The 20,082-nt window shown below is 49.0% G+C and overlaps 1 protein-coding gene across 1 annotated transcript in view; it reads left to right on the top strand.

Moving 5' to 3' along the window:
* Positions 1-15,525, top strand: part of ZFYVE26 (zinc finger FYVE-type containing 26) — a 59,706-nt gene extending 44,181 nt beyond the window's left edge. The window contains exons 33-42 of the mRNA XM_024567618.3: positions 244-391; positions 631-840; positions 1,291-1,509; positions 5,602-5,799; positions 6,498-6,697; positions 7,534-7,675; positions 7,968-8,027; positions 9,770-9,952; positions 10,556-10,600; positions 13,466-15,525. Of these exons, the coding sequence (XP_024423386.2) occupies positions 244-391; positions 631-840; positions 1,291-1,509; positions 5,602-5,799; positions 6,498-6,697; positions 7,534-7,675; positions 7,968-8,027; positions 9,770-9,952; positions 10,556-10,600; positions 13,466-13,669 (1,609 nt within the window). The 3' untranslated portion in view covers positions 13,670-15,525. The remainder of the gene's footprint in view (positions 1-243; positions 392-630; positions 841-1,290; positions 1,510-5,601; positions 5,800-6,497; positions 6,698-7,533; positions 7,676-7,967; positions 8,028-9,769; positions 9,953-10,555; positions 10,601-13,465) is intronic.
* The last annotated feature ends 4,557 nt before the right edge of the window (positions 15,526-20,082 follow it).

The following is a 20,082-nucleotide window of genomic DNA, read 5'->3' as shown; positions in this document are numbered from 1 at the left end:
TTCATACTCATTTTATGGATGAGTAAATTGGGACAGAGAAAGGTTAACTAACTCTCCTAAGATCATAGAGCTGCTAATTGAGGTTCAGAGTCTGACTCCAGAGCCTTGGTTCCTAGTGTCTGTGTACATCCCGATTCTCATTACCCCATTTCACATTGGAAAGGAAACAGGAAACCTGTAAGCAGCAACTATTCTTAGTAAGACTCTGTGGAGCCTCATTGCCTTATCCTTTTCCTCCCGTAGCTACATCAGCAAGGTAGACGTCCTGAATATTTTAGTTGCTGCTGCCTATCGCCACGTGCCATCTCTGGACCAGCTCTTGCAGCCGGCTGCAGTAACCAGGCTGAGGAACCAACTTTTGGAAGCTGAGTACTACCAACTAGGCGTTGAGGTGAGACAAAGACAAAGCTTACCCTACCGCACTGTAGTGAATTGCCTCTGCCTAGCCATGCAAGCAGGGATTGCCATCTCTCAGTTGCTCTTGGCCATGGGGAAGTATCTAGGGCATGACCAGTTTGCAGAGGTTGGGGGTGAGGAGAGATGATGGCAACAAGGGGACTTAATAGGTCTTGGGGACTCTCAGGCCTTGACAGAGGTACCTCTAGCTAAAAGGAGCAATTTTTCCTCCAGGTGTCCACAAAGACTGGGCTTGATACCTCTGGGGCATGGCATGCTTGGGGAATGGCCTGCCTCAAGGCTGGGAACCTCACTGCGGCTCGGGAGAAGTTCAGTCGCTGCCTGAAGCCCCCCTTTGACATCAATCAGCTGAGTCATGGCTCAAGACTGGTCCTGGACATGGTGGAGTACCTGGAGTCCACAGTGAGGCCACTCCTGTCCATGGTAAGAGCACGGCAGGCAGAGGGACCGCTCGGGGAGGGAGGCACAGGAGCGGTAATGACCTGGGGAAAAGATCCACTTCCGCTCAGAGCTGCCAGGCTTGGATTTTGTTCTTTCCATTATATTTAGTTGGATAAATGACTATATATGGTGAGATAAGTAATACAGAATCCTTTTTTTTCAAAGCAAACTACAGAAAACTTTTAAATAATAAAAATCACATATGATCTCATACCCAGACTTAAGTAGTATTTGGATTTTGGTGAATTTTCTGTTATGTTTTTTAATGACAATTGGTGTTACATAGTATTCTAATATATAGAATTTTGCATCCTGCCTGTTTTCCTACCCTTAAAACTATATCGTGAGCATTTTTCCATGTTGTTAAATATTGTTTGAAGGCAATAATTTCAGGGGCAGCTGAAATTTTTCCCTCCCACTCTCTCCTATCAGCAAGACGATGATTACTTGGCCACCCTGAAAGAACTGGAAGCTACCCTTCGGACCCAGAGCCTCTCTCTGGAGGTGATTCCTGAAGGGAAGATCACGAGCAACACCTACTACCAGGAATGCCTCTTCTACCTGCACAACTACAGCACCAGCCTGGCCGTCGTCGGCTTCTACGTGAGGCACGGCTGCCTGCGGGAAGCCCTGCTGCACCTGCTCAGCAAGGTGAGGCGCAGGCGCAGCTCTCAGAGGGCAGGGCCTGCTGTACCTTCCTGGTTGGCCACTCAGGTTTAGGGGGCTGGTGGGGGGACCGATAACCCCCTTACACTAAACCCAGTGTTGAGCTGTGAGATCACCTCTGGCAGAGCCAGGTCAAAATGGAAAATTCTGTCTACACAAATCATGATTTGATGGGGGTGCAGCCAGTCCTAGCGGGGATCCCAAATTGCCTTCTGACTGGCAGTGACGAAGTTCAGTTCTTCTCCCAAAGCCCACAGCAGAATCAAATAGCAGTTCGGAGTCTGGTCTCCGGAATCGGATGTTTGGGCAAATTGCTTTACCTCTCTGTTTGCACACACGTCGCACCTGCCCTGGGACTGTGTCCTCCTGCTGACCCAGCTGCTCGTCTGCTGAGCGGTCACCACGAGGGCCAGGAATCCCCCATAGCACAAACCCTGTATTCGAGCCCCAGTATCCAATGGGAGGAGGCTGTGCTCTCCTTTCCCCTGCTGGCATCGCTGCCCTCCTCCCAACAGCAGGCTGAGGCACCCTGAAGGACGTTTCATCTTTGGAGCCATTGTTAAGCAAAATTAAGCCAAGTCTGGCCTCTGTTTCACCATGACCCTGTGGCACTCCCTCTTTTACTGGACTGTTCCATGAAAACTTTACGAGGAATTGGCTGATTCATACCAAATTGCATATAAAATTAAAGGACCTCAAGGTATACTTCAGTTTCAGTCTGCCACCCTAATTCTAAATGGCAGCCAGTAAAAGTGTGCAGACACAGGCAGGTACCTTGGAGGATTGCTCCAAGTGAAGTCAAGAGTTCCCAGGGTCATAGTCACTGTACCCCTACAGGACAGCGAGAGGGAAATGCTTCGCTGCACCGACTTAGCTACTAACTGGGCCTTAGCTATGGACCAGGTCTCAAGAAGAATGTGAAAGTTATATTATTTGGAGTTTAATTGCTAACTTTTTCCTTTCCCTTGTTTCCAAATGAGTCTGGAGGTAAATCTGCTTCTCCCAAGCACAGACAGAGAATGGAAGTCACCCAGTTCCATTTCTTCTAACTAATGACTAGTCCAGAGGGTTAAGCGGCTTACTTACTTATCTTACAGTGAGCTGACCACAGCGTTCCCGTCCTTTACATTCATCAGAGCCAGGATGGAAGCTTCCTTTCCATCCCCTGTGATCACAATTACCCTTGAACTGGAATACCTTGCCTCCGTTCTCAGGCAGACTGAGGACAACAGAAAAACACATAGTGGTAACCGTAACTAAGTGCCTGGGTCTCAGAAGGTGTATGCCCTTTTCACTCCTTTACCTACCACGCTGACCCAGAATGAGCTTCTAAAACATAAACACGTGTTGTTTATGTTGCACATGCTTCATGCTGTTCTCCTCCCTACAAGGCCTTCCCCATGGCCACAGGACGAAGTCCAAATGCCTTGGTAGGCATGCAGGACCCACCAGGATTAGGGCCCTTATTTCTCCAGCGTATTTTCACCACAGATCCTACCTATACCCTATATTCCAGATTTGCCAAATCACTTAAATTTTTCTGATTGTACCGTGTACTGCTTTATTACCTCCACGAGTCTAAATGTGCTCCTCCCTCTACCCACAATGCCCTGGCCCCTCCTTTTGTTCTTTGAGGACACTCGTTTTATCTCTTCAGACCTCCTCTGTTGCATGTTCACAGAACATGCAAATAATGTTAATAATCTCTTCCTTTTCCACACCTTTGTAACTAGGTCACAGCTCTGTTACTGCATTTTTCCCACAGGATTGCGACAGTTTGTTCACCATTGTGTCTACCCATGTGAACCGAGAAGGCCTGTGCTTTACTAATCTGTATTTTCAGATACCTGGCCTGGTGCCAATTTGATGGATGAGTGAGTGGATAGATGAAGCAATGAAGTGGAAGTCCTTAATGTGTTGCTCCTCGGAGGAATTCCATCTTTCCTATGGAGCTGATGCTTCTGCTCCTTAAAGTCTGTCCTACAACGTGTAGGTTAGGTCTGGGCTTCTCAGGTAGGAACAGCCAGAATCAGGAAAGAATCACCCTCTGTGGATGTCCTCAAAGCCCAGGTCTTACCCGCTTCTAAGCAGCTGGTGCCCGGCGCTACTGGGCCGCCGTGGTTATACTCCCATGAGCTTATAGCCATCTTTTACTCTCCATTAGTTACTCTCCTGACCTAAAATCTAAATGCCATAATGATTGTCTTTTCCATGACTGTGGAATAGGGGTTTATGGCTCAAGGTCTCTGACCCACAGCTGAGCTTCAGAAGGAAGGGGGTTAGTATATTGTGTACTTTCCTGAGGAGTTACATAGTGTTTATCATTTATCCATTTATCCAAGACATATTTGTTATAGCTGAGAACTATTCTGGACGCTAAAGATACAGCAGTGAGAAAAACAGACACAAATATCTGCCCTCGTAAAACTTACATGATAGTGGAAAGAGAGACAATAAGCCAGAGAAATAAAATACATGGTGTAGGTCATGAGTAGAACACGAAAAATAAAGCAGGGGAAGGGGTGGGCTGTGCAGTTTTAGACAGGGTGCCAAGGGAAGACGACATCTGAGGAAAGGCACAACGGAGGTAGGAGTGAGCCATGCCGACTGTGGAGGAAGCACAGTCCAGGCGGAGGGACTAGCGAAGGTCGGGGTGGCTGGAGCAGACTGGGCTGGGACGGGTAGGAACACGTAAGGTCAGAAAGGCAACAGGAGCCAGCTCACATAGGGCTTGGTAGACATTGTAAGGACTTGGGCTTCGCACTGAGTGACAGAGAAAAGCATGGGAGTATTTTGACCAGAGGAATAACGTGATCTGACTTACGTTTTACAGAATGACTTAGGTTGGATTGTTGGCATTGGACAAAAGAGAGGCAGAAGTGGAGGATGGGAGCCAAAGCACATGCTGATGATGGCTTGGGCCAGGGTGGTACCGTAGAGGTGGCGAGAAGTGGTCAGATTCCTACGTACTCTGTATGTGTTTTGATAGCACAGCCAATAGAATTGCTGATGAATTTTGCGTGGAGGCAGGGGATGACTGAGGATTTTGACTGAACAACTAGAAGAACGAAATCTCCACCTGAGAAAGAGAAGACTGCAGAAAGAGCAGATTTAGAAGAAGCAATTACCCGCACAGTTTTAGATGTAGTAGGTTTACTAAGTACCGAAGAGGATGTGTTGAACAGGCAATTGGACATCAGCTGGGTGCACAGTGCTGGAGTTCAGAAGGAATGGACAGGCTGGAAACGGGTTTAGGCACAGTCGACAAGTAAACAGTGTTTAAAGCACTGACGCTATATGAAATCCCCAATAGGTAGAAAAATGAGAGATTTCTCCTAAGCCCTGGGGAGATGAGGAGAGTCAGCAAATGAGACTGAAACTAAGTAGCCAGAAAAGTAGAGATAAAACCTGGAGAGGGTGGTGTCCTGGAGGCAAAAATAAAGAAAAATTTTCAAGGAGGAGGAAGCCATCAGTTGCATCACAAGCTGTCAGTAGATCAGGCAGAAAACAAGGACAAGCATTAACTTTTAGATCTAATACAGTAGAGGTCACTGGAAACCTGAGGGACAGTTTCAATGGAGCCATGGGTTCAAAACTAGGTAAGAGTGGGTTCAAGAGAAAAATCCCAGGAGATAACAGGAGACAGTGAACACAGGTAACTCTGTCAAGGATCTTTCAGTGAAGGAAAGGAGGCAATGGGATTCGTGAAGTGGGATTGAGAGTCGGATTCGTGAAGACTTCTGTGACACCCAAAAGATCTAGAACAGGGGTGTCAAACTCATTTTCACCGGGGGCCACATCAGCCTCGCGGTTGCCTTCAAAGGGCTGAATGTGATTTTAAGACTATATAAATGCAACTATTCCTTCACCGTTAAGCGAGAGCTTGGTGTTGCCGCCTGGTAAAAACAAGGTGCCGGGCTGGATAAAACAAGGTGGAGGGCCGGGCTCAGCCTGCAGGCCTTGTGTTTGCCACCTGTGGTCTAGAAGGATCCAGAAAAAAACTCAGAATGAGCCTAAGTCCAGTCAGCGCCAGACCCGGGCTCAAGACTTGTGACTTCCTGCTTTGTCCTGCTGCAGGAGAGTCCCCCAGAAGTCTTCATAGAAGGCATTTTCCAGCCAAGCTATAAAAGTGGAAAGCTGCACGTTTTGGAAAACTTGCTAGAATCCATTGATGCAACCCTGGAGAGCTGGGGAGAGTACCTGCTCGCTGCCTGCCAACATTTACAGAAGAAGAACTACTACCACATCCTGTATGAGCTGCAGCAGTTTATGAAGGTGAGAGTGGGCCCCAGCCTGCCTCTGTCTCTGTCACTGATGCCCTGCCACGCGCCAGGGGAGACTGTACCGATCAGGGGAACAGGAGTCATTCCTTCCCAGCCTTGCTATTTGGCTGATGCTAGAGCAAATCTGAGTTGCCCTCTAGCATTGTTAAGTAATAGGATTGCTCTCCCCACCCAAAAGAGGTAAACTTTAATCTTGTCAGTGGTGGCATTCTTCAGAAGCCAAGTAATGTAAAAGAGAAAAAAGAGGTAGGTGGTAGTTTCAGGGTAAACATGAGGCATGAGTGCAAAATTCATAGGAATGAAGGAGTAAGTGTTTTTAGAGAAGACGCATGAAGGGAGAGGAAACAAGTTTCTCCCAATCTGGCTGACGGCTGCCAGTACTAGATCACAGGGAAACTGAGTTATTCAATGCCACCGTGAGAGTGAAGCCAAGGTGAATGGCGAATCAACAGTATCCTTCTAAAGATCTCTTCTGTGGTGGAACACTGTCCTACGCGAGGGCTCAGCCGGTCACTTCGCTGTGGGATCTCTGGGGCCCAGGAGTGACTGACAGAAGACAGCAGTGCAGCTGCCAGTGGGAGGGGCGCGGGCAAGCAAGCGTCAGAGGTGGGGATCAGATCAGAATTCTCACACCCCCATCCTCCACTATCCCTGACCTCCTTTGCCCTGAACTCTTGTTTTCCCTTGCAGGACCAAGTCCGGGCAGCCATGACCTGCATTCGGTTCTTCAGTCACAAGGCACAGACATACACGGAACTGGGAGAGAAGCTCTCATGGCTGCTTAAGGCCAAGGACCACCTGAAGACCTACCTCCAAGAAACCTCCCGCAGCTCTAAAAAGAAAAAAAACCCCTTCTTCCGAAAGAAGATGACTGCAGCGGATGTGTCAAGGTAGCTCCGGGTTCAGGAAACAAGCCGGGCGGGGCAGAAAGGGTAGAACTGAGCGACTGTGGGGAACCAGCTGCTCTTGCCCATGCCTAAACCCTTGGGTGGGGGGTGGGAATATACTCATCTAAAAGGAAGCATTTCTCGAAGATGTGTCTAGTAGAAGTGTGGAATGCCTACAGAGCAGAGTGAGGGGAGGGTTGGGATCACATGTTACAAGCACACGAACCTCCAAACCCCTCACCATAGGCAAAAGGGGCCCTGCATGATCTGGCTCCTGCCTGTGCCTCCACCTCCTCTCCCAGCTGCTGTCTTCTTGCTGAGCATCAGTCACGCCGGCCTCCCAGGGACTCCTCAACATACCCAGTCCTTCTGCCCTCGCAGCCCCTCTGCCTGCTGATCCTGCTGCTTAGGACACAACATCTAAACACACCACCGCCATCACTTACCGCCTCACAGACCCAGTTGCTGGTTATTTTCTGTGCTTGCTCATCATTCACCTCCCCTCAGCCGATGGGCTCGGTGAGGACCGGGTTCATGTCTCTCTTGACCTCTGTGGTTGGCAGCACACAGGTGCTCCGAAAATACTTACTGACGCAAGCACTGGGCCTCATCCGGTTCCACGAAGCACCTTCACTGTTGTGAGTCTGTGCAGGGCACCAGACCGCCCGGGTTTGTCTTCTCATAGTCGCTCTGAGGGTATCTTGCTGTTTTCTCCTTCTCCATCATTTCTTTTGCCTTTTCCACTGCTCTGGTGTTATGATTTCCCAGTCACCCAGCCCTCATCACGTCACTCCTGAAACCCCTCAGGAGGCTAGACGGTGGCTCTCCTGTCACCGCAGGCACATGAACACCCTTCAGCTGCAGATGGAAGTGACTAGGTTTCTACATCGGTGTGAAAGTGCTGGGACCTCTCAGACCACCACCCTGCCTCTGCCAACCCTGTTTGGAAATAACCACATGAAAATGGATGTTGCCTGCAAGGTACGCACGATGTTTCAGGCCCCCAGCAGACTGTCCCCTCTGAGCGTTTATCACAGTTGTGATCATCTGATACTGTTTCTGTTGTTCGATGGCTGCCACCCAGCCAGAGTACGAGCCACAGGCCTGGAGAGCAAGTCCACGTTGATTACTCCCGTATGGCTAGTGCCTGGCTCCTAGTACAGTCTCAACAAGTATCTGTTGAATAAATGAATAAGTGGGGGCCCTCGCTCTTGTTTGAGGGGCTACTCCCGGAATCATTGCTCCTTTAAGCCCATTGCCCTCTCCTTTGCAGGTCATGCTAGGAGGGAAAAGCGTAGAAGACGGCTTTGGAATTGCGTTCCGCGTTCTGCAGGTATGACTTGGATTGCTCGAGATATGCTGAGGGCGATCAGCACCTTACCGGTTCCATGAGAGACTATTTTTCGGAAAATTTTTATCTCCAGGAAAGTAGATTTACATGCACATCAAGGATGAAATTAAGGAGGTGGCTATTAGAGAGCTGGGTCAAATTCAAGACCCTAGGCCACTTCACCAAAAGCCAAGTAACCAGTGACAAATGCGTCAAAAGCTAGCAAATAAATACCTGATGCAAGTCGAGGCCACGTCCCCATAACTGTTTACCTGCAGAGCCTCTGCTCAGCCCCTCAGGGAAGTGTGACTACAGGAGGTGGCCACTGAGGGGCGGGTGGGTCCTGCTCAGCAGGGGGGGCCACTGGCAGCCAGGGCCACCCCGCCACCCTCCACTCGCCCAGGAGCCGGCTTGATGAGAACCGTAATTTGCTGTGTGTAACTCGCTCCCGTATATAATGTGCACTCACATTTTGGCCCAAACTTTCAGGAAAAGAATCTTTTGTTTTAATTTTTAATTCAATTTTTTATTTACTTACATTCAGAAACAAAACCAATTATCTTATTCCAGGGTATTATTTTGCCTACAGATATCATTATTGCTTTTTTAGAATTACACTTTTAACGCAATGAGCATAAATAAAAGAATTAAAAACTTTTTTATAGCCCTGGTTGGTGTGGCTCAGTGGATCAAGCACTGGCCTACGAACCAGAGGGTTGCCAATTTGATTCCCAGTCAGGGCACATGCCTGGGTTGCGGGCCAGTGTGGGGCACGTGGGAAGCAACCACACATTGATGTTTCTCTTCCTCTCTTTCTCTCTCCCTTCCCCTCTGTCTAAAATAAATAAATAAATAAAATCTTTAAAAAAACATTTATATAGATATGGAATTAGTGCTCCCATGTATAATGTGCATCCTTATTTTTTCCCTCAAGAATGTGGGCAAAAAAAGTGCGCATTACACACAGCAAAATATGGTACGTTTTCTGTTGCCTGTGATTAGAGGACCCAGGTACAGCTGTGCCCCTGGAGCAGAGTGGCTTCTCCAGACCAGCCCCTACCGCACAGCTGCATGCAGACACCCTGGGGACCCCCACTCTGGCTGGCAGGGTCTTACACTCAAGCATTATGCGTGTCTCATGGACCAGTGGCTTCATGAACAGTGGACAGATTTCTCTCTTCCCACCCTTTTCCGTGTTGGACAAAGCTCCCCACACACAGATACCCCTGGTGATCAGGTAGAGCAGCAGCTCCTCCCAGACCCTGTGGCAAGGATGGTCCTAGACCAGGCTTAAAGTTAAAGTGCTTGTCGGGTAGCTTCCAACAAATCAGTCTTTCGGTGAATTGGTCTGTTTCCAAACACTAAGGCACCTCCTAACGGCACCCAGGGCAGCACCTACCTGCACCAGCATCCGTTTCCCAAGAAAAGGTGACTCAGAGACAGCATGAACTGCTATTATGAACTTGATTAGAATCTTTTCATAAAGTGATACAACAGCATGTGAGATGTATCAGTTTCGATGTTAAGGTTAAATTTTTATGGTTACTTCTTAAATGTCTGCTTAACTCCAAAAGAGGAAAATTTTGCTTACTTTTTTTATTTGTCATATGTGTCTTCTCTATTGTGACTACAATCAGTATGGCTTACCTGCACCAGGCATAGTGGGAGCTTTTTAAGTGCTGCCTTCTTTCCCGCTGCCCATATCCCCTGACGCCCTAAGCCCAGCATCCCATCTTCTGTTCTAGGACTTCCAGCTGGATGCTGCCGCAACCTACTGCAGAGCCGCCCGGCAGCTGGTGGAGAGGAGCAAATACAGTGAGATCCGACAGCTGCTCAAATGTGTCAGTGAGTCAGGCATGGCAGCCAAGAGTGACGGGGACACCATCCTCCTCAACTGCTTGGAAGCATTCAAGAGAATTCCACCGCAGGTGCACTCACTCCCAGACCTCTTGGCTCTTCCCTCTGTTTCAGTGTCTTTACACCCCCCCTTTCCTATTTCTGTTCCCCACAATGCACCTGAAGCTCTGCAAGACCCCTTTCTCTTTCTGACCCTTCTGTAATAATGAATGGCCTCACTCTAATCAACCTTTCTCTGGGAAGAAAATTCGTGGTAATACCTCTCTACCCAGAAGGTAGCCCTCGGCATCCATTTTAATGTTGTTCACACCGGGAAGTGTCCATGGATTGTTGGAGTGAAGCTCCTCCCTGTCATTGTGGAGGAGGTCAAGGCGGGTCTGCACATGGCCTTTGAAGCATGTTGCCTGTGAAATTGTCCCCCTGTGACAGAGCCACATTGTTTGTGAAGGCCAAAGACAGGCCTCTTGAGAGCTGTTCCTTCTCCTCAAATTCGTAAGATTAGTGTTATCATTAGATTTTCTTTGTTGCCCTTGCAGCAGGAGTTGAGTTTAAACAAAAGAGTCCGGCATCCGCTTCCTGGAGTCGGAAGAGCTGGGCCGACACTGGACTGGGCCCCAGCTCTCGCACCGGGGCCCTTCCCCCTCTCACGACTGCTGTCTTTCTGTTCTGCACAGGAGCTGGAGGCCCTCATCCAGGCAATACACAACGATGACAACAAGGTGAGCGGAGTTTTCTCCACACCCTGGCGGTGCTCACAATGATCACCGTACACTTGCCTTGTCATCTTTACTCCTTGCTCCGCATGACAGTTCCATCCATCCTGGCATCTCAGCTTCTTTGTTCTCCAGAGCCGGAGCTGGGACCCGGATCTGGGGCGACGAGAGGGAGTAGATGCCTGAACATTGACCGCATGAGCCTTTGCCCTCCCATTTCTTTCTTTTTTTTTTTTAATTATTTTGTTGTTTAGTTATAGTCATCTGCATTTTCTCCCCACCTTCCTGTTTCTTTATCCCCAAGACACACATGTCCTCAGCTGCTCTTGAGTCTCCATTTTCTGTGGAGGTCTTCTGTCAGACAGCCCTAGGAAAGCCCTCACTTCCACCATCAGGTGACTGATTGAATGAGGCTCTCAGAGTGGGCAGGCGTTTCTTTTTTAAAATTTTTATGTATTGATTTTTTTTTTCTTATAGAGAGAGAAACATTGATATGTTATTCCACTTATTTATGCATTCATTGATTGCCTCTTGTATGTGCCCTGACCAGGGATTGAACCCACAACCTTGGTATATCAGGATAATGCTCTAACCAACTGAGCCACCTGGCCTGGGCTGGACAGGAATTTCTTTACTCTGAAGGGAAAAGGGTACCATCTACAGTAGGATGAAGACCCCACCTAACCCTTAATGAACACATACCCACCGGGGTCTCATTGCCTGGAACAGTCCTTTCTCCTCTGCCCCCTTTGAGCTCTTCCCTGTTTAGCAAGAAATCAGTGAACCTCTGCGTCACATTGCCTTTGTAAGGAGTGCCAGCCAAAATAAAATTATTCCCAGCTGCTTCTGACAGACCCGATCCAGCTGCCATTAGAGGAAGGCCCACAGGCCAGGAGAGGCATGGGAACACCCAGCCAGACGGCGTGGCCACTAGCAGTGGGATGACCCGGCAGCCGAGTGGGAAGGACACCGGTATCGGGCAAACAGCTTCTTACACAACCACTGACCCACTCCAGGGGCGGTACTGCTCATCCCTGGAGTAAATTTTCAGGGCATTTTTCATTTAAGGGGTTAAGGCAAATATGTTCTTAACATTTCTTTATTTCTGCAACACCTTGATGAGTTCCTGTGGCAAGGATGGAATTCTGAAACATGGAGAGGCTCACTTTTCTAGAACCCAAGTGAGTACCTGCCAGCCAGGCCAGACACGCAGACTCCCTGAGTCCCAGACTGCGGTCCTTCTCCACGCCTTCAGTGAGTCTCCCACTCAACAGGACAGGGCCTTTGTCCCTGCAAAAGTCATGCACTAAAATCTACAGTCATTACTTTTAAGGGTTGTTTCTTTTTTCAGCAGCTGTTCTACACACTTAAGTAATCTCAGGCCACAAAATCTTACCCAAAATAGCTTCATTCGGTTCCTATTCCATCCTTTCTGGCAAAGTGCCCTCCTTCTCCAGGTAGGGATTTTGCCTGCCAGCTTGTGTTATGGATCTAACGTACACATGGGTACCAAGTGGGACTGAAGACCTGGGTGAGAACTGATGTGAGGCAGCAGGCAGACACCAAAACAGCAGGACCTGATGATCACTTTAGTGAGCTCAGAACACGCCAGACTTCTAACTATAGATGATGAGTAGGACATGATGACTGAATTTAGGAAAGAAAGACTTTAGCGACCAAGACAAAAAAGAATATGGAGCACTGAAACACGCAGAGGGATGCGTCCCCTCCAGCACCAGGAGGGCCTGTCACAGCCGAAAGGCAGCTTCTGGAGAAAGCTCTGAGGCCTCTTGCAAGGGCCTCACTGTTCGCTGGCCTGGAACACCGGCTAGTCAGGGAGGTGACAGTGAGATTGGGACCTGGGAAAAGGGGTTCCCATCTTCACCAGGCTGGGGGTCCTGAGATTGAAGGTGTCGGAGCGTAGGAGAGACAACCCCCATGTCCAAAACTGAGCTTCCTCTGATCCAAACAACAAAAGTTAGGCCTTTTCTTATTATGTTTATAAGTTTCATTCCCCAAATCTCTGTTAAAAGATTTTAAATTGAGAAGGTTAAAAACAGAAAAATCAGTCCTAGCTGGTGTGGCTCAGTGGATTGAGCACCAGCCTGTGAATCAAAGGGTTGCCGTTTCGATTCCCAGTCAGGGCACATGCCTGGGTTGCAGGCCAGGTCCCCAGTGGGGGGGCGTGTGAGAGGCAACCACACACTGATGTTTCTCTCCCTCTCTCTCTCTCTTCCCCTCTCTGTAAAAATGAGTAAATAGAATCATTAAAAAAAAGAAAAGAAAAATCAAGGAGTGGGACCTGTGTGCCCATCGTGGGGGACAAGGTAACTGTCCATTCAGTCACTCGTTATTCATTTGATGCGTACTCACGGAATCCCCACTACATGCCAGGCTCTGTGCTAGGCACCAGGAATGCAAGGGTGGAGAGAGCAGATGCTATTCCCATCCTCGTGGATCGTAAAGTCTAGTCAAGGAGACAGACACCAATCAAATAACCGCCCAAGTAACTAAAGTCCCAACGTGTGGGCAGTGAAGCCAGGAGGAAGCAGAGAGCCCGGGACGGTGGGGAGGAAGGCCTCAGAGGAAAAGGACAGAGGCCAGACTCTGCCTTCCTGCTTGCCTCCTCCTCTTTGAAATTCTTTGTATTATCTTCTTTGTAATAACTTTTTACACTATAAAATAACACGGTGTACTAGCCTGGTGCCCGGGATATTCAGAGAGTGCTATGATGTAATAAAAGGTAAGAACCCCATGGCTGGTGTGGCAGGCGAGACGCGAAGGCGTGGGCGCCTGAGCTCCGGTGCGGTGCTGTGTTTCCTGGCGACTGCTCACTGATGTTTCCCCTCTGTTTCCTCTGCCCGTTGCCAGGTTCAGGCCTACCTGACATGTTGCAAACTGCGTTCTGCCTATCTGATTGCCGTGAAGCAAGAACACGCACGGGCCACGGTCCTCGTCCAGCAGGTGCAGCAGGCCGCCAAGAGCAGTGGGGATGCTGTAGTGCAGGACATCTGCTCCCAGTGGCTTCTGACCAGCCACGCCCGAGGCGCCCTTGGCTCAGGCTCCAGGAAGTGACCGCGGGCAGCGGGCCCTGAGAACCGTGGGGCAGGGTCGATGGAGATGCTCCCACCTCTTTCCTCCTGAGCAGTGAGACTTCCTGGCTCTGCCGGGTTGGAAGGAGCTGGGTCGGACGCTACTTGCCGGCCTGGGCAAGGGCAGGCCCTTTCACGCAAGTGCCACGTTTCTAAAACTGCGGAATCCGTGTGTGTGTCTGGAGACGCCAGTTCTTCCTACCTCAGAGTGAGTGAGTGTGCGTGCACGCCCCTGTGCACTCGTGTTTACGCCCAAGCATTTCTGAACAAACGCAACTCTTCCCCTGCTGAAGAGGCACTTTTACTTCAGACTACTGCTGTCTGAAAACCTTCCCTGCGTTTTGGTTTTTAACCCGGGTCATCCTCTTTGTACACAGTGCCCTCGGTGTGGAGACATTCCAGTAGCTTCTCGTGATTAGAAGGGTTTTATCGGGAATCATAGAGCAGCGCCAAAAGGGTTGCCTCTTTTCCCTGCTTTACCTTCCCGACATGCAGAGGGGGCTTTGGAGCAAGTGCTTCCTGTGGAGTAAAACTGCTCCGAGTGTCTCCTCTCAAAAGCACAAGGAGTTTCATGAGTCTTTGGATGGTAGTCTGAGCAGAAGGCTCCTCCCTCAGGTGCTGGCGTCTGGAAGCTGTGGCTGCACGTACAAGTGATTGGGTCTGGAGCCCCAGACACGGGCAGGAGGGCACCACTGCACTCACCCCGCAGGGAGAGAAAGGCGAGCCTCTCCAAACGGGAATGCAGGGGGGTTGCTTACAAGCACAGAGCTGGCTTTTGTGAATATCCCTGCTGCAAAGTGAGAGGACGTGGCTGCCTCAGTGAGAGGCTGGGGAGAGGAATGGTAGGCAGGATCCTAGAGTGAATGGGTAGACCTTTCTATGTGAGCTACAGTCCTATCAGAACCCCTTAAATTGGTTAGGAAACCACTTCCTCTTCTCTCCTGCTTCCCTTCAGTCTCTTCGGGACCCCAGGACAGATAGGCAGAGACCTTGGGTCGCTGAGAAGGCAGTGAACTTCTTTGTCTTAACAGAGGGAGTCAAGGGTTTGCTTTGGAGGTGGGCCTGCAGACAAGAGTCAGACGGGAGAGCCATGAATCGGTCCCATCCAGTTGGTGAAAGCAGGTGATGTGCCCCTTTAATATGGGGTTTGTCTTCCCACCCAAGATGTGACAACGTTTTGGAAATGGTCTGTCATACTCAGTGACTTGGATTTGCAGATGAGAGGCCTGCCACCAGCTCTGAGCCTCCCACCAGCCAGAGCTCAGGCTGTCGATCTCACATTTGCCGCTGAGACAAACAGGAGTAACAGCAAAGTCAGCATCTCTGGTGCTGAGAACCCTGTGGATGCCTCTCCTAGCTAGGTGTTTTGATAGGAAAATAAACAACTATTTTGGGCATCTGTCAAATTCAAAGTTTTTTTTTTTTTCCTGTTAGTGGAAAGAGTGCAAACAAAATACTAGATCCCTTTGGGGGGAAGTTTGACAAGTGGCTTTTCCTCCTTTGAGTCATAGAATACATCTGTCTCCCAGGAAAGGCCATCCCCTGGCGTCTGCTTGCCTTTCTGAGTCTGCCCTTTTTGCACTGAACATAAGCACTTTATATGAATGGTTTGCAGATGGTGCAGCCCTTACACTGGGATGTTAAACCAGATTCCCCTGACTTTTCCCTGTAACCAAAACAATAACCATTGACTAGACTGACAGAAGATGAGGATAAAGGCCTTCGAGCATCACACTGTGGTCTCCAGTGAAAAGAGAAAGAAACAAAAAAACCGAATGCACATGTTGAAGGGTTGGATGTCTTACCACAAGCAGCCACAATAAAGTCTCTGTCCCAGCAGTGCTTGGCTTTGTGACTTCTTGGTGATGTTGCTCTCACCCTTCCCTTTCTTTTTGCTCCATATTCTGTGCGGAGACAAAAGTGGGTGGGAAACGTCAGGTGGCTTTCCTTTCTTCAGTGTCTCTAAGTGATTCCCACTATAACTAATGACTTTCTCTCAAGTTTCCTGTGTGTTCAAAACTAGTAGTGAACTCCCTACTACTGAAAGACTTTTTATTTTATTTTATTTTTTTGCTGCTGTTGGAGTAAAAGGGGGAAACCAGTTACACATTTATTAAGTGAAAAGTCCCTCCTGCCCCTGTCCCCTCAGCCCAGTCCCCTCCTGGAGGCCACCGGTGTCAACAGTTTGTTGTGTATAGTTCCAGAGCTGTTTTATACATGAACAGCAGGGCTAATGAAGTATTATTCTGTGGTGAAGATCTGCCATAATTACTTAGCCAGCCTCTATTAATGGACATTTTAAGTCTTTGTCATCCTTTGCCACTAGAGAGTTATACTACAGTGAATGATCTTGCCCAGAATAACCTGGGTGAGAGGAGACGTGCATTTGGTGAGTATTGCCAGCTGCCTTCCAGAGGTCACAGCAGATAAACGTCCCCGCAGTGTGCGGGACAGTGCCTGCTTTCCCACGCCCTTCCCGCCACAGTTGTCAAACTGTGTAGTTCCTTGCCGATGTAACGAATGAAAAATGGTAGTCTGAAATTTATTTTAATGCTGTTTGTCATATTTTAAATTCCATATCTTTAACATCAACCGAATTATGAATCTTTGAAAGCAGATGTCGGATCTTTGGGGAAAGCAGGACTCAAATTGTTTTCTCCCCGCGTTCTCAGAGCGAGCGGTTGCAGAATGACACTTGAGCCGCGGACCGTGGCGTTGCTGCCATTACTCCTTTCCCCAGAAACAAGATCTCCTCCAATTTCTCGTTAAACACACACACACACAAAGTACTGATAGAAGTACTCCTGAAAACCACCTGGTGGAGACATGGCACAAAGACGTGTCACCACAAAGAACACTGGAACACCAAACTGAATCTAGGATAGAGGACTAAGATAGAGGACCACGACTAAGCCTAGTAACCTGAGACTCCCCAAAGTTACCAGATATCCTTGGCAAGAACCTAAGTAAAGCAGATCAGATGCTATTAGACTCTTCATATCCGAGCCACCAAATAGTAATAGTCACAGTAACCCTGAGGGAAATGGCCTTTTCTTAACCATCATCCTCTCTTCTACAGTAGTGATGGTGACTAACCCATCCTGGAATATTCCAATCCTTCCCCCACAAATTCAGTCAACATCTGGTTGCGGAGTGGCATCGTTGGTGGAGTGCTGCTCTGCCCCCTGTCTCTGCACGTTATTTCTGCTTGGAACCCCTCCCTCACCACTGCCTACCCCACCCTCCCGTCTTCTGTTGTCAAAACTCCCCTTCAAGCCCATTGCAAGTGCCATCTCTACAAATTACTCGCTTCTCTGGCTGTACCTTCTCTGCTTTCCTCGTGCAGGCTGAAATTCTTCAAGGATCTATTTTCTCCTGACACTCTCACACTCTCCCAAACAACCCCATAGTTTCAGCAATCATCTTGAGTTCTAAACCAGATTTTTCTGCCTAAATTCTTCTCCACATCAGACCTGCCTTTTGACAGCTTTCTGGAACTCTCACCCACATGGTTGACTCACACCTAAAAACATTAGCACATCCAAAATTTAACACATCATAATCCACCCATAAACTTGACCTTCCTCCTTCAGTGGATACTAGTATTCATGAATGTTGTTACTGCTACTGAGCATGCTGCCCAAGTTACAAACCTCAGGGGTTCTCTGCATTGACTATGTCTTCCTCCTTTTTCAACAAACATTCCAGTCCCTACTATGCATCAAGTTCATACCCAGTTGAAAGCCATGTCCTATCATCCTGCCTTCCCAGTGGGAAGAGCCTGGTCCTTCACCTTGATCACCTCCTCCCCTGACTGCCACAGAAGCCTCTTCTTCACCTCAAGCCCCTATCCAAAAAGTATACCTCCTACCAACCCCATGTGAACAAATAATACTTCTAGAAGAATAAACAGACTTCTCTGTAATCTTGAGGTATGAAGTCTTCTTAAGCAGATACAAACCCCAGCATCCTTGGGCCATTTCATTTTTTTATGGTTAAAATATACATGGTATAAAATGTACTCCTTTCACCTTCTGTGCTGCGTAAAGCTCTCCTGCCCTGCCCACTGACGGTCGGTCTGTGCTTGTTATTTGGTCACCTGGCAGACCGTAAGCTCCTTGAGGACAGGGATCATCTCTTGCTTACCTTCGTGTTACGTACAAATTATTTGTGCATCATTTGCCCATAAATAAAGATTTGTTTACTTAAACTGTACAGACTATAGTATATCCTGAATCAGCAAGGAAAACCTGGCAGAGTAGAAGTTTGGCCAGAGTAGCGTGTTGGAAGAAGTTAAGGTATGTAAGGAGCAGCGAGTTCATGTGACAGTAAGCTCTCTAGGTGTGGTCCTTGTCATGGGAATGGGGGACTGACGAGGAGTGAATGCGTTCAGTGCTGAGGGGATCAGGGAACCAAGTCCGAGTGGACGTGCGGCACACTTTCGAATACCAGTCCTTTGGGCAGCCCGTGTACATCCACAGCTACCTCACCATTCCCTGAGTCTCCCTGCGGTGCCATGTTGTTGTCTGGATTGAGATATGTACTGTGTAATCATACTCTCATACACTTTATGAGGCAAAAATTATCATATGTTCAGTAAACACTCGATCTTGCTTTCCTTCCAGATTGACATTAAACCTGTAAGGTAGACAGGGGTCCAGGCACGTGAAAGAGGCCTCTTTTCTGGCAATTCCCGGGGCTGGGCTCCCAGTACCCTTGCCAGGACTATGTGAACAGTGATGCCCTTAGGCCCAAGCAGGTAGGGCTCCTTTCCTTGGTCATGCACCTTAAAAAGCCCCACATTTCACAGAATATAAATATTTGTTTGAGAATATAGTACATTTGTTTGAGTGGGCATCATCTCTGTTACTGACGCTCTGGCGCCCCGTTCTGCCGTATCACAACCCGAGAGCCTAGCCGTCTGCTCTCCTCAGTGACCAGTCCGTGAAGGGGTAGGATCGCCAGCTTCTTTTCCTCAATTCGGGACAACTCAGTTCCACAGCTTCCTGTGGTATCGGAGTCACCTCTGCCTTTGTCGTCACCACCCCCCAGTTCCACTTGCCTTCTGCCCCATCCTACTTCCCTTACCCTCCCAAAGGGTACTCCCCACAAGCTTCCTGTGTGCAAGTGTCCATCTCAGAGAAAGTCCATTTCCCAAGACACCTGACCTTTGCTAAGCCGATCACATTAGCAGGCAGCCTGGCAAACATGAGGAGGTGTAAACTGCCACGGTCCAAAGGGTTCCCAACACACATAATGTAAGGATTCCACCTGTTTTAAAAACAATCGTTTGAATGGGTTAGCATTCTGTTCTCTCCAGAAAAGAAAAAGTTCTATAGAGAAAAGACCCCCATTTAATAAAAATGACTGTGTTTGAATGGGAACGTGGAAGAGCCCAGCCCTGTGAGCGGCTTTATGCAGAAACCCTATGCAACCAGTACCAATACCAGCCCATGGCCTCGATGTGGCGGCTGGAGCCAGCTCCTTGCAGCCCGAGCATGGCTGTCTCTTCTGCCTACAACCAGCCGTCTCCGACAAGCATAAATCCCCCGCCCGAGCCCACGCCTCTTGCCTCAGTGTTTACGGGACCTTTGCTCTCCGCTCGTGGTCTGCTTGCCCTCCTTGCGGCACAGGCAGCGGCCCTCACGGGCCTGGGGTTTGACGTTGGCTCATTCCGCCAGCCCAAGGAGACATAGGATCATCGGTGCAGTGCGTGCTCTTCACCAGCCCTGTCTCCCACCCTTGCGTGGCCTTTTCCTGTTCCCCCACGCTTCCTCTTTTCCCCCTTGTCACCAGGCGTCGCAGTGGACCCACAACCTATGAGGCAACAGGTCTCAGGAGTGAACATATATTGATTGCTTACCCAGAATTCCCCCTCACCCCCGTGCCCCTTGGCTCATGCACGTTGCAGGAGTTTTCCTTAAGGGAATTGGTTGCTGCCTCCACTGCGGGGAGCTGTAGGGCAGGGGTGTCCAACTCATTTTCCCAGGGGCCCACATCAGCCTCGCGGTTGCCTTCAAAGGGCCAAATGTAATTTCAACTCCTTAACAGTTAAGGAGTCGTTATATTTATACAGTCCTAAAATTATTTCAGCCCTTTGAAGGCAACTGCGAGTCTGATGTGGCCCCTGGTGAAAATGAGTTTGACACCCCTACCGTAGAGCAGGGCTGTTAAGCATGCGGGTGTTAGTCAGACTACATGGGCCTGCTCTACCGTGTATCAGCCGTGTGAACCGGGCAAGCTGCTTGACTCCTCTGGGTAGTAAAATGAGGACAGCAACAGTCCCTACCCCAGGGGGTTCTCTGGGGACAGCTAATCCTGATTAACCCAGGGGCCTTAATTCCCCACTGGGTGGGGTAGGTGAGATGGACCCCAGCTTCAGGTGTGGGAAGTGAT

This window comes from Desmodus rotundus, chromosome 7 (genome assembly GCF_022682495.2).
Source record: "Desmodus rotundus isolate HL8 chromosome 7, HLdesRot8A.1, whole genome shotgun sequence".
Lineage (NCBI taxonomy): Eukaryota > Metazoa > Chordata > Mammalia > Chiroptera > Phyllostomidae > Desmodus > Desmodus rotundus.
Note: the sequence above shows the minus strand (reverse complement) of the source record. Positions and strands in the feature narration are given on the sequence as shown.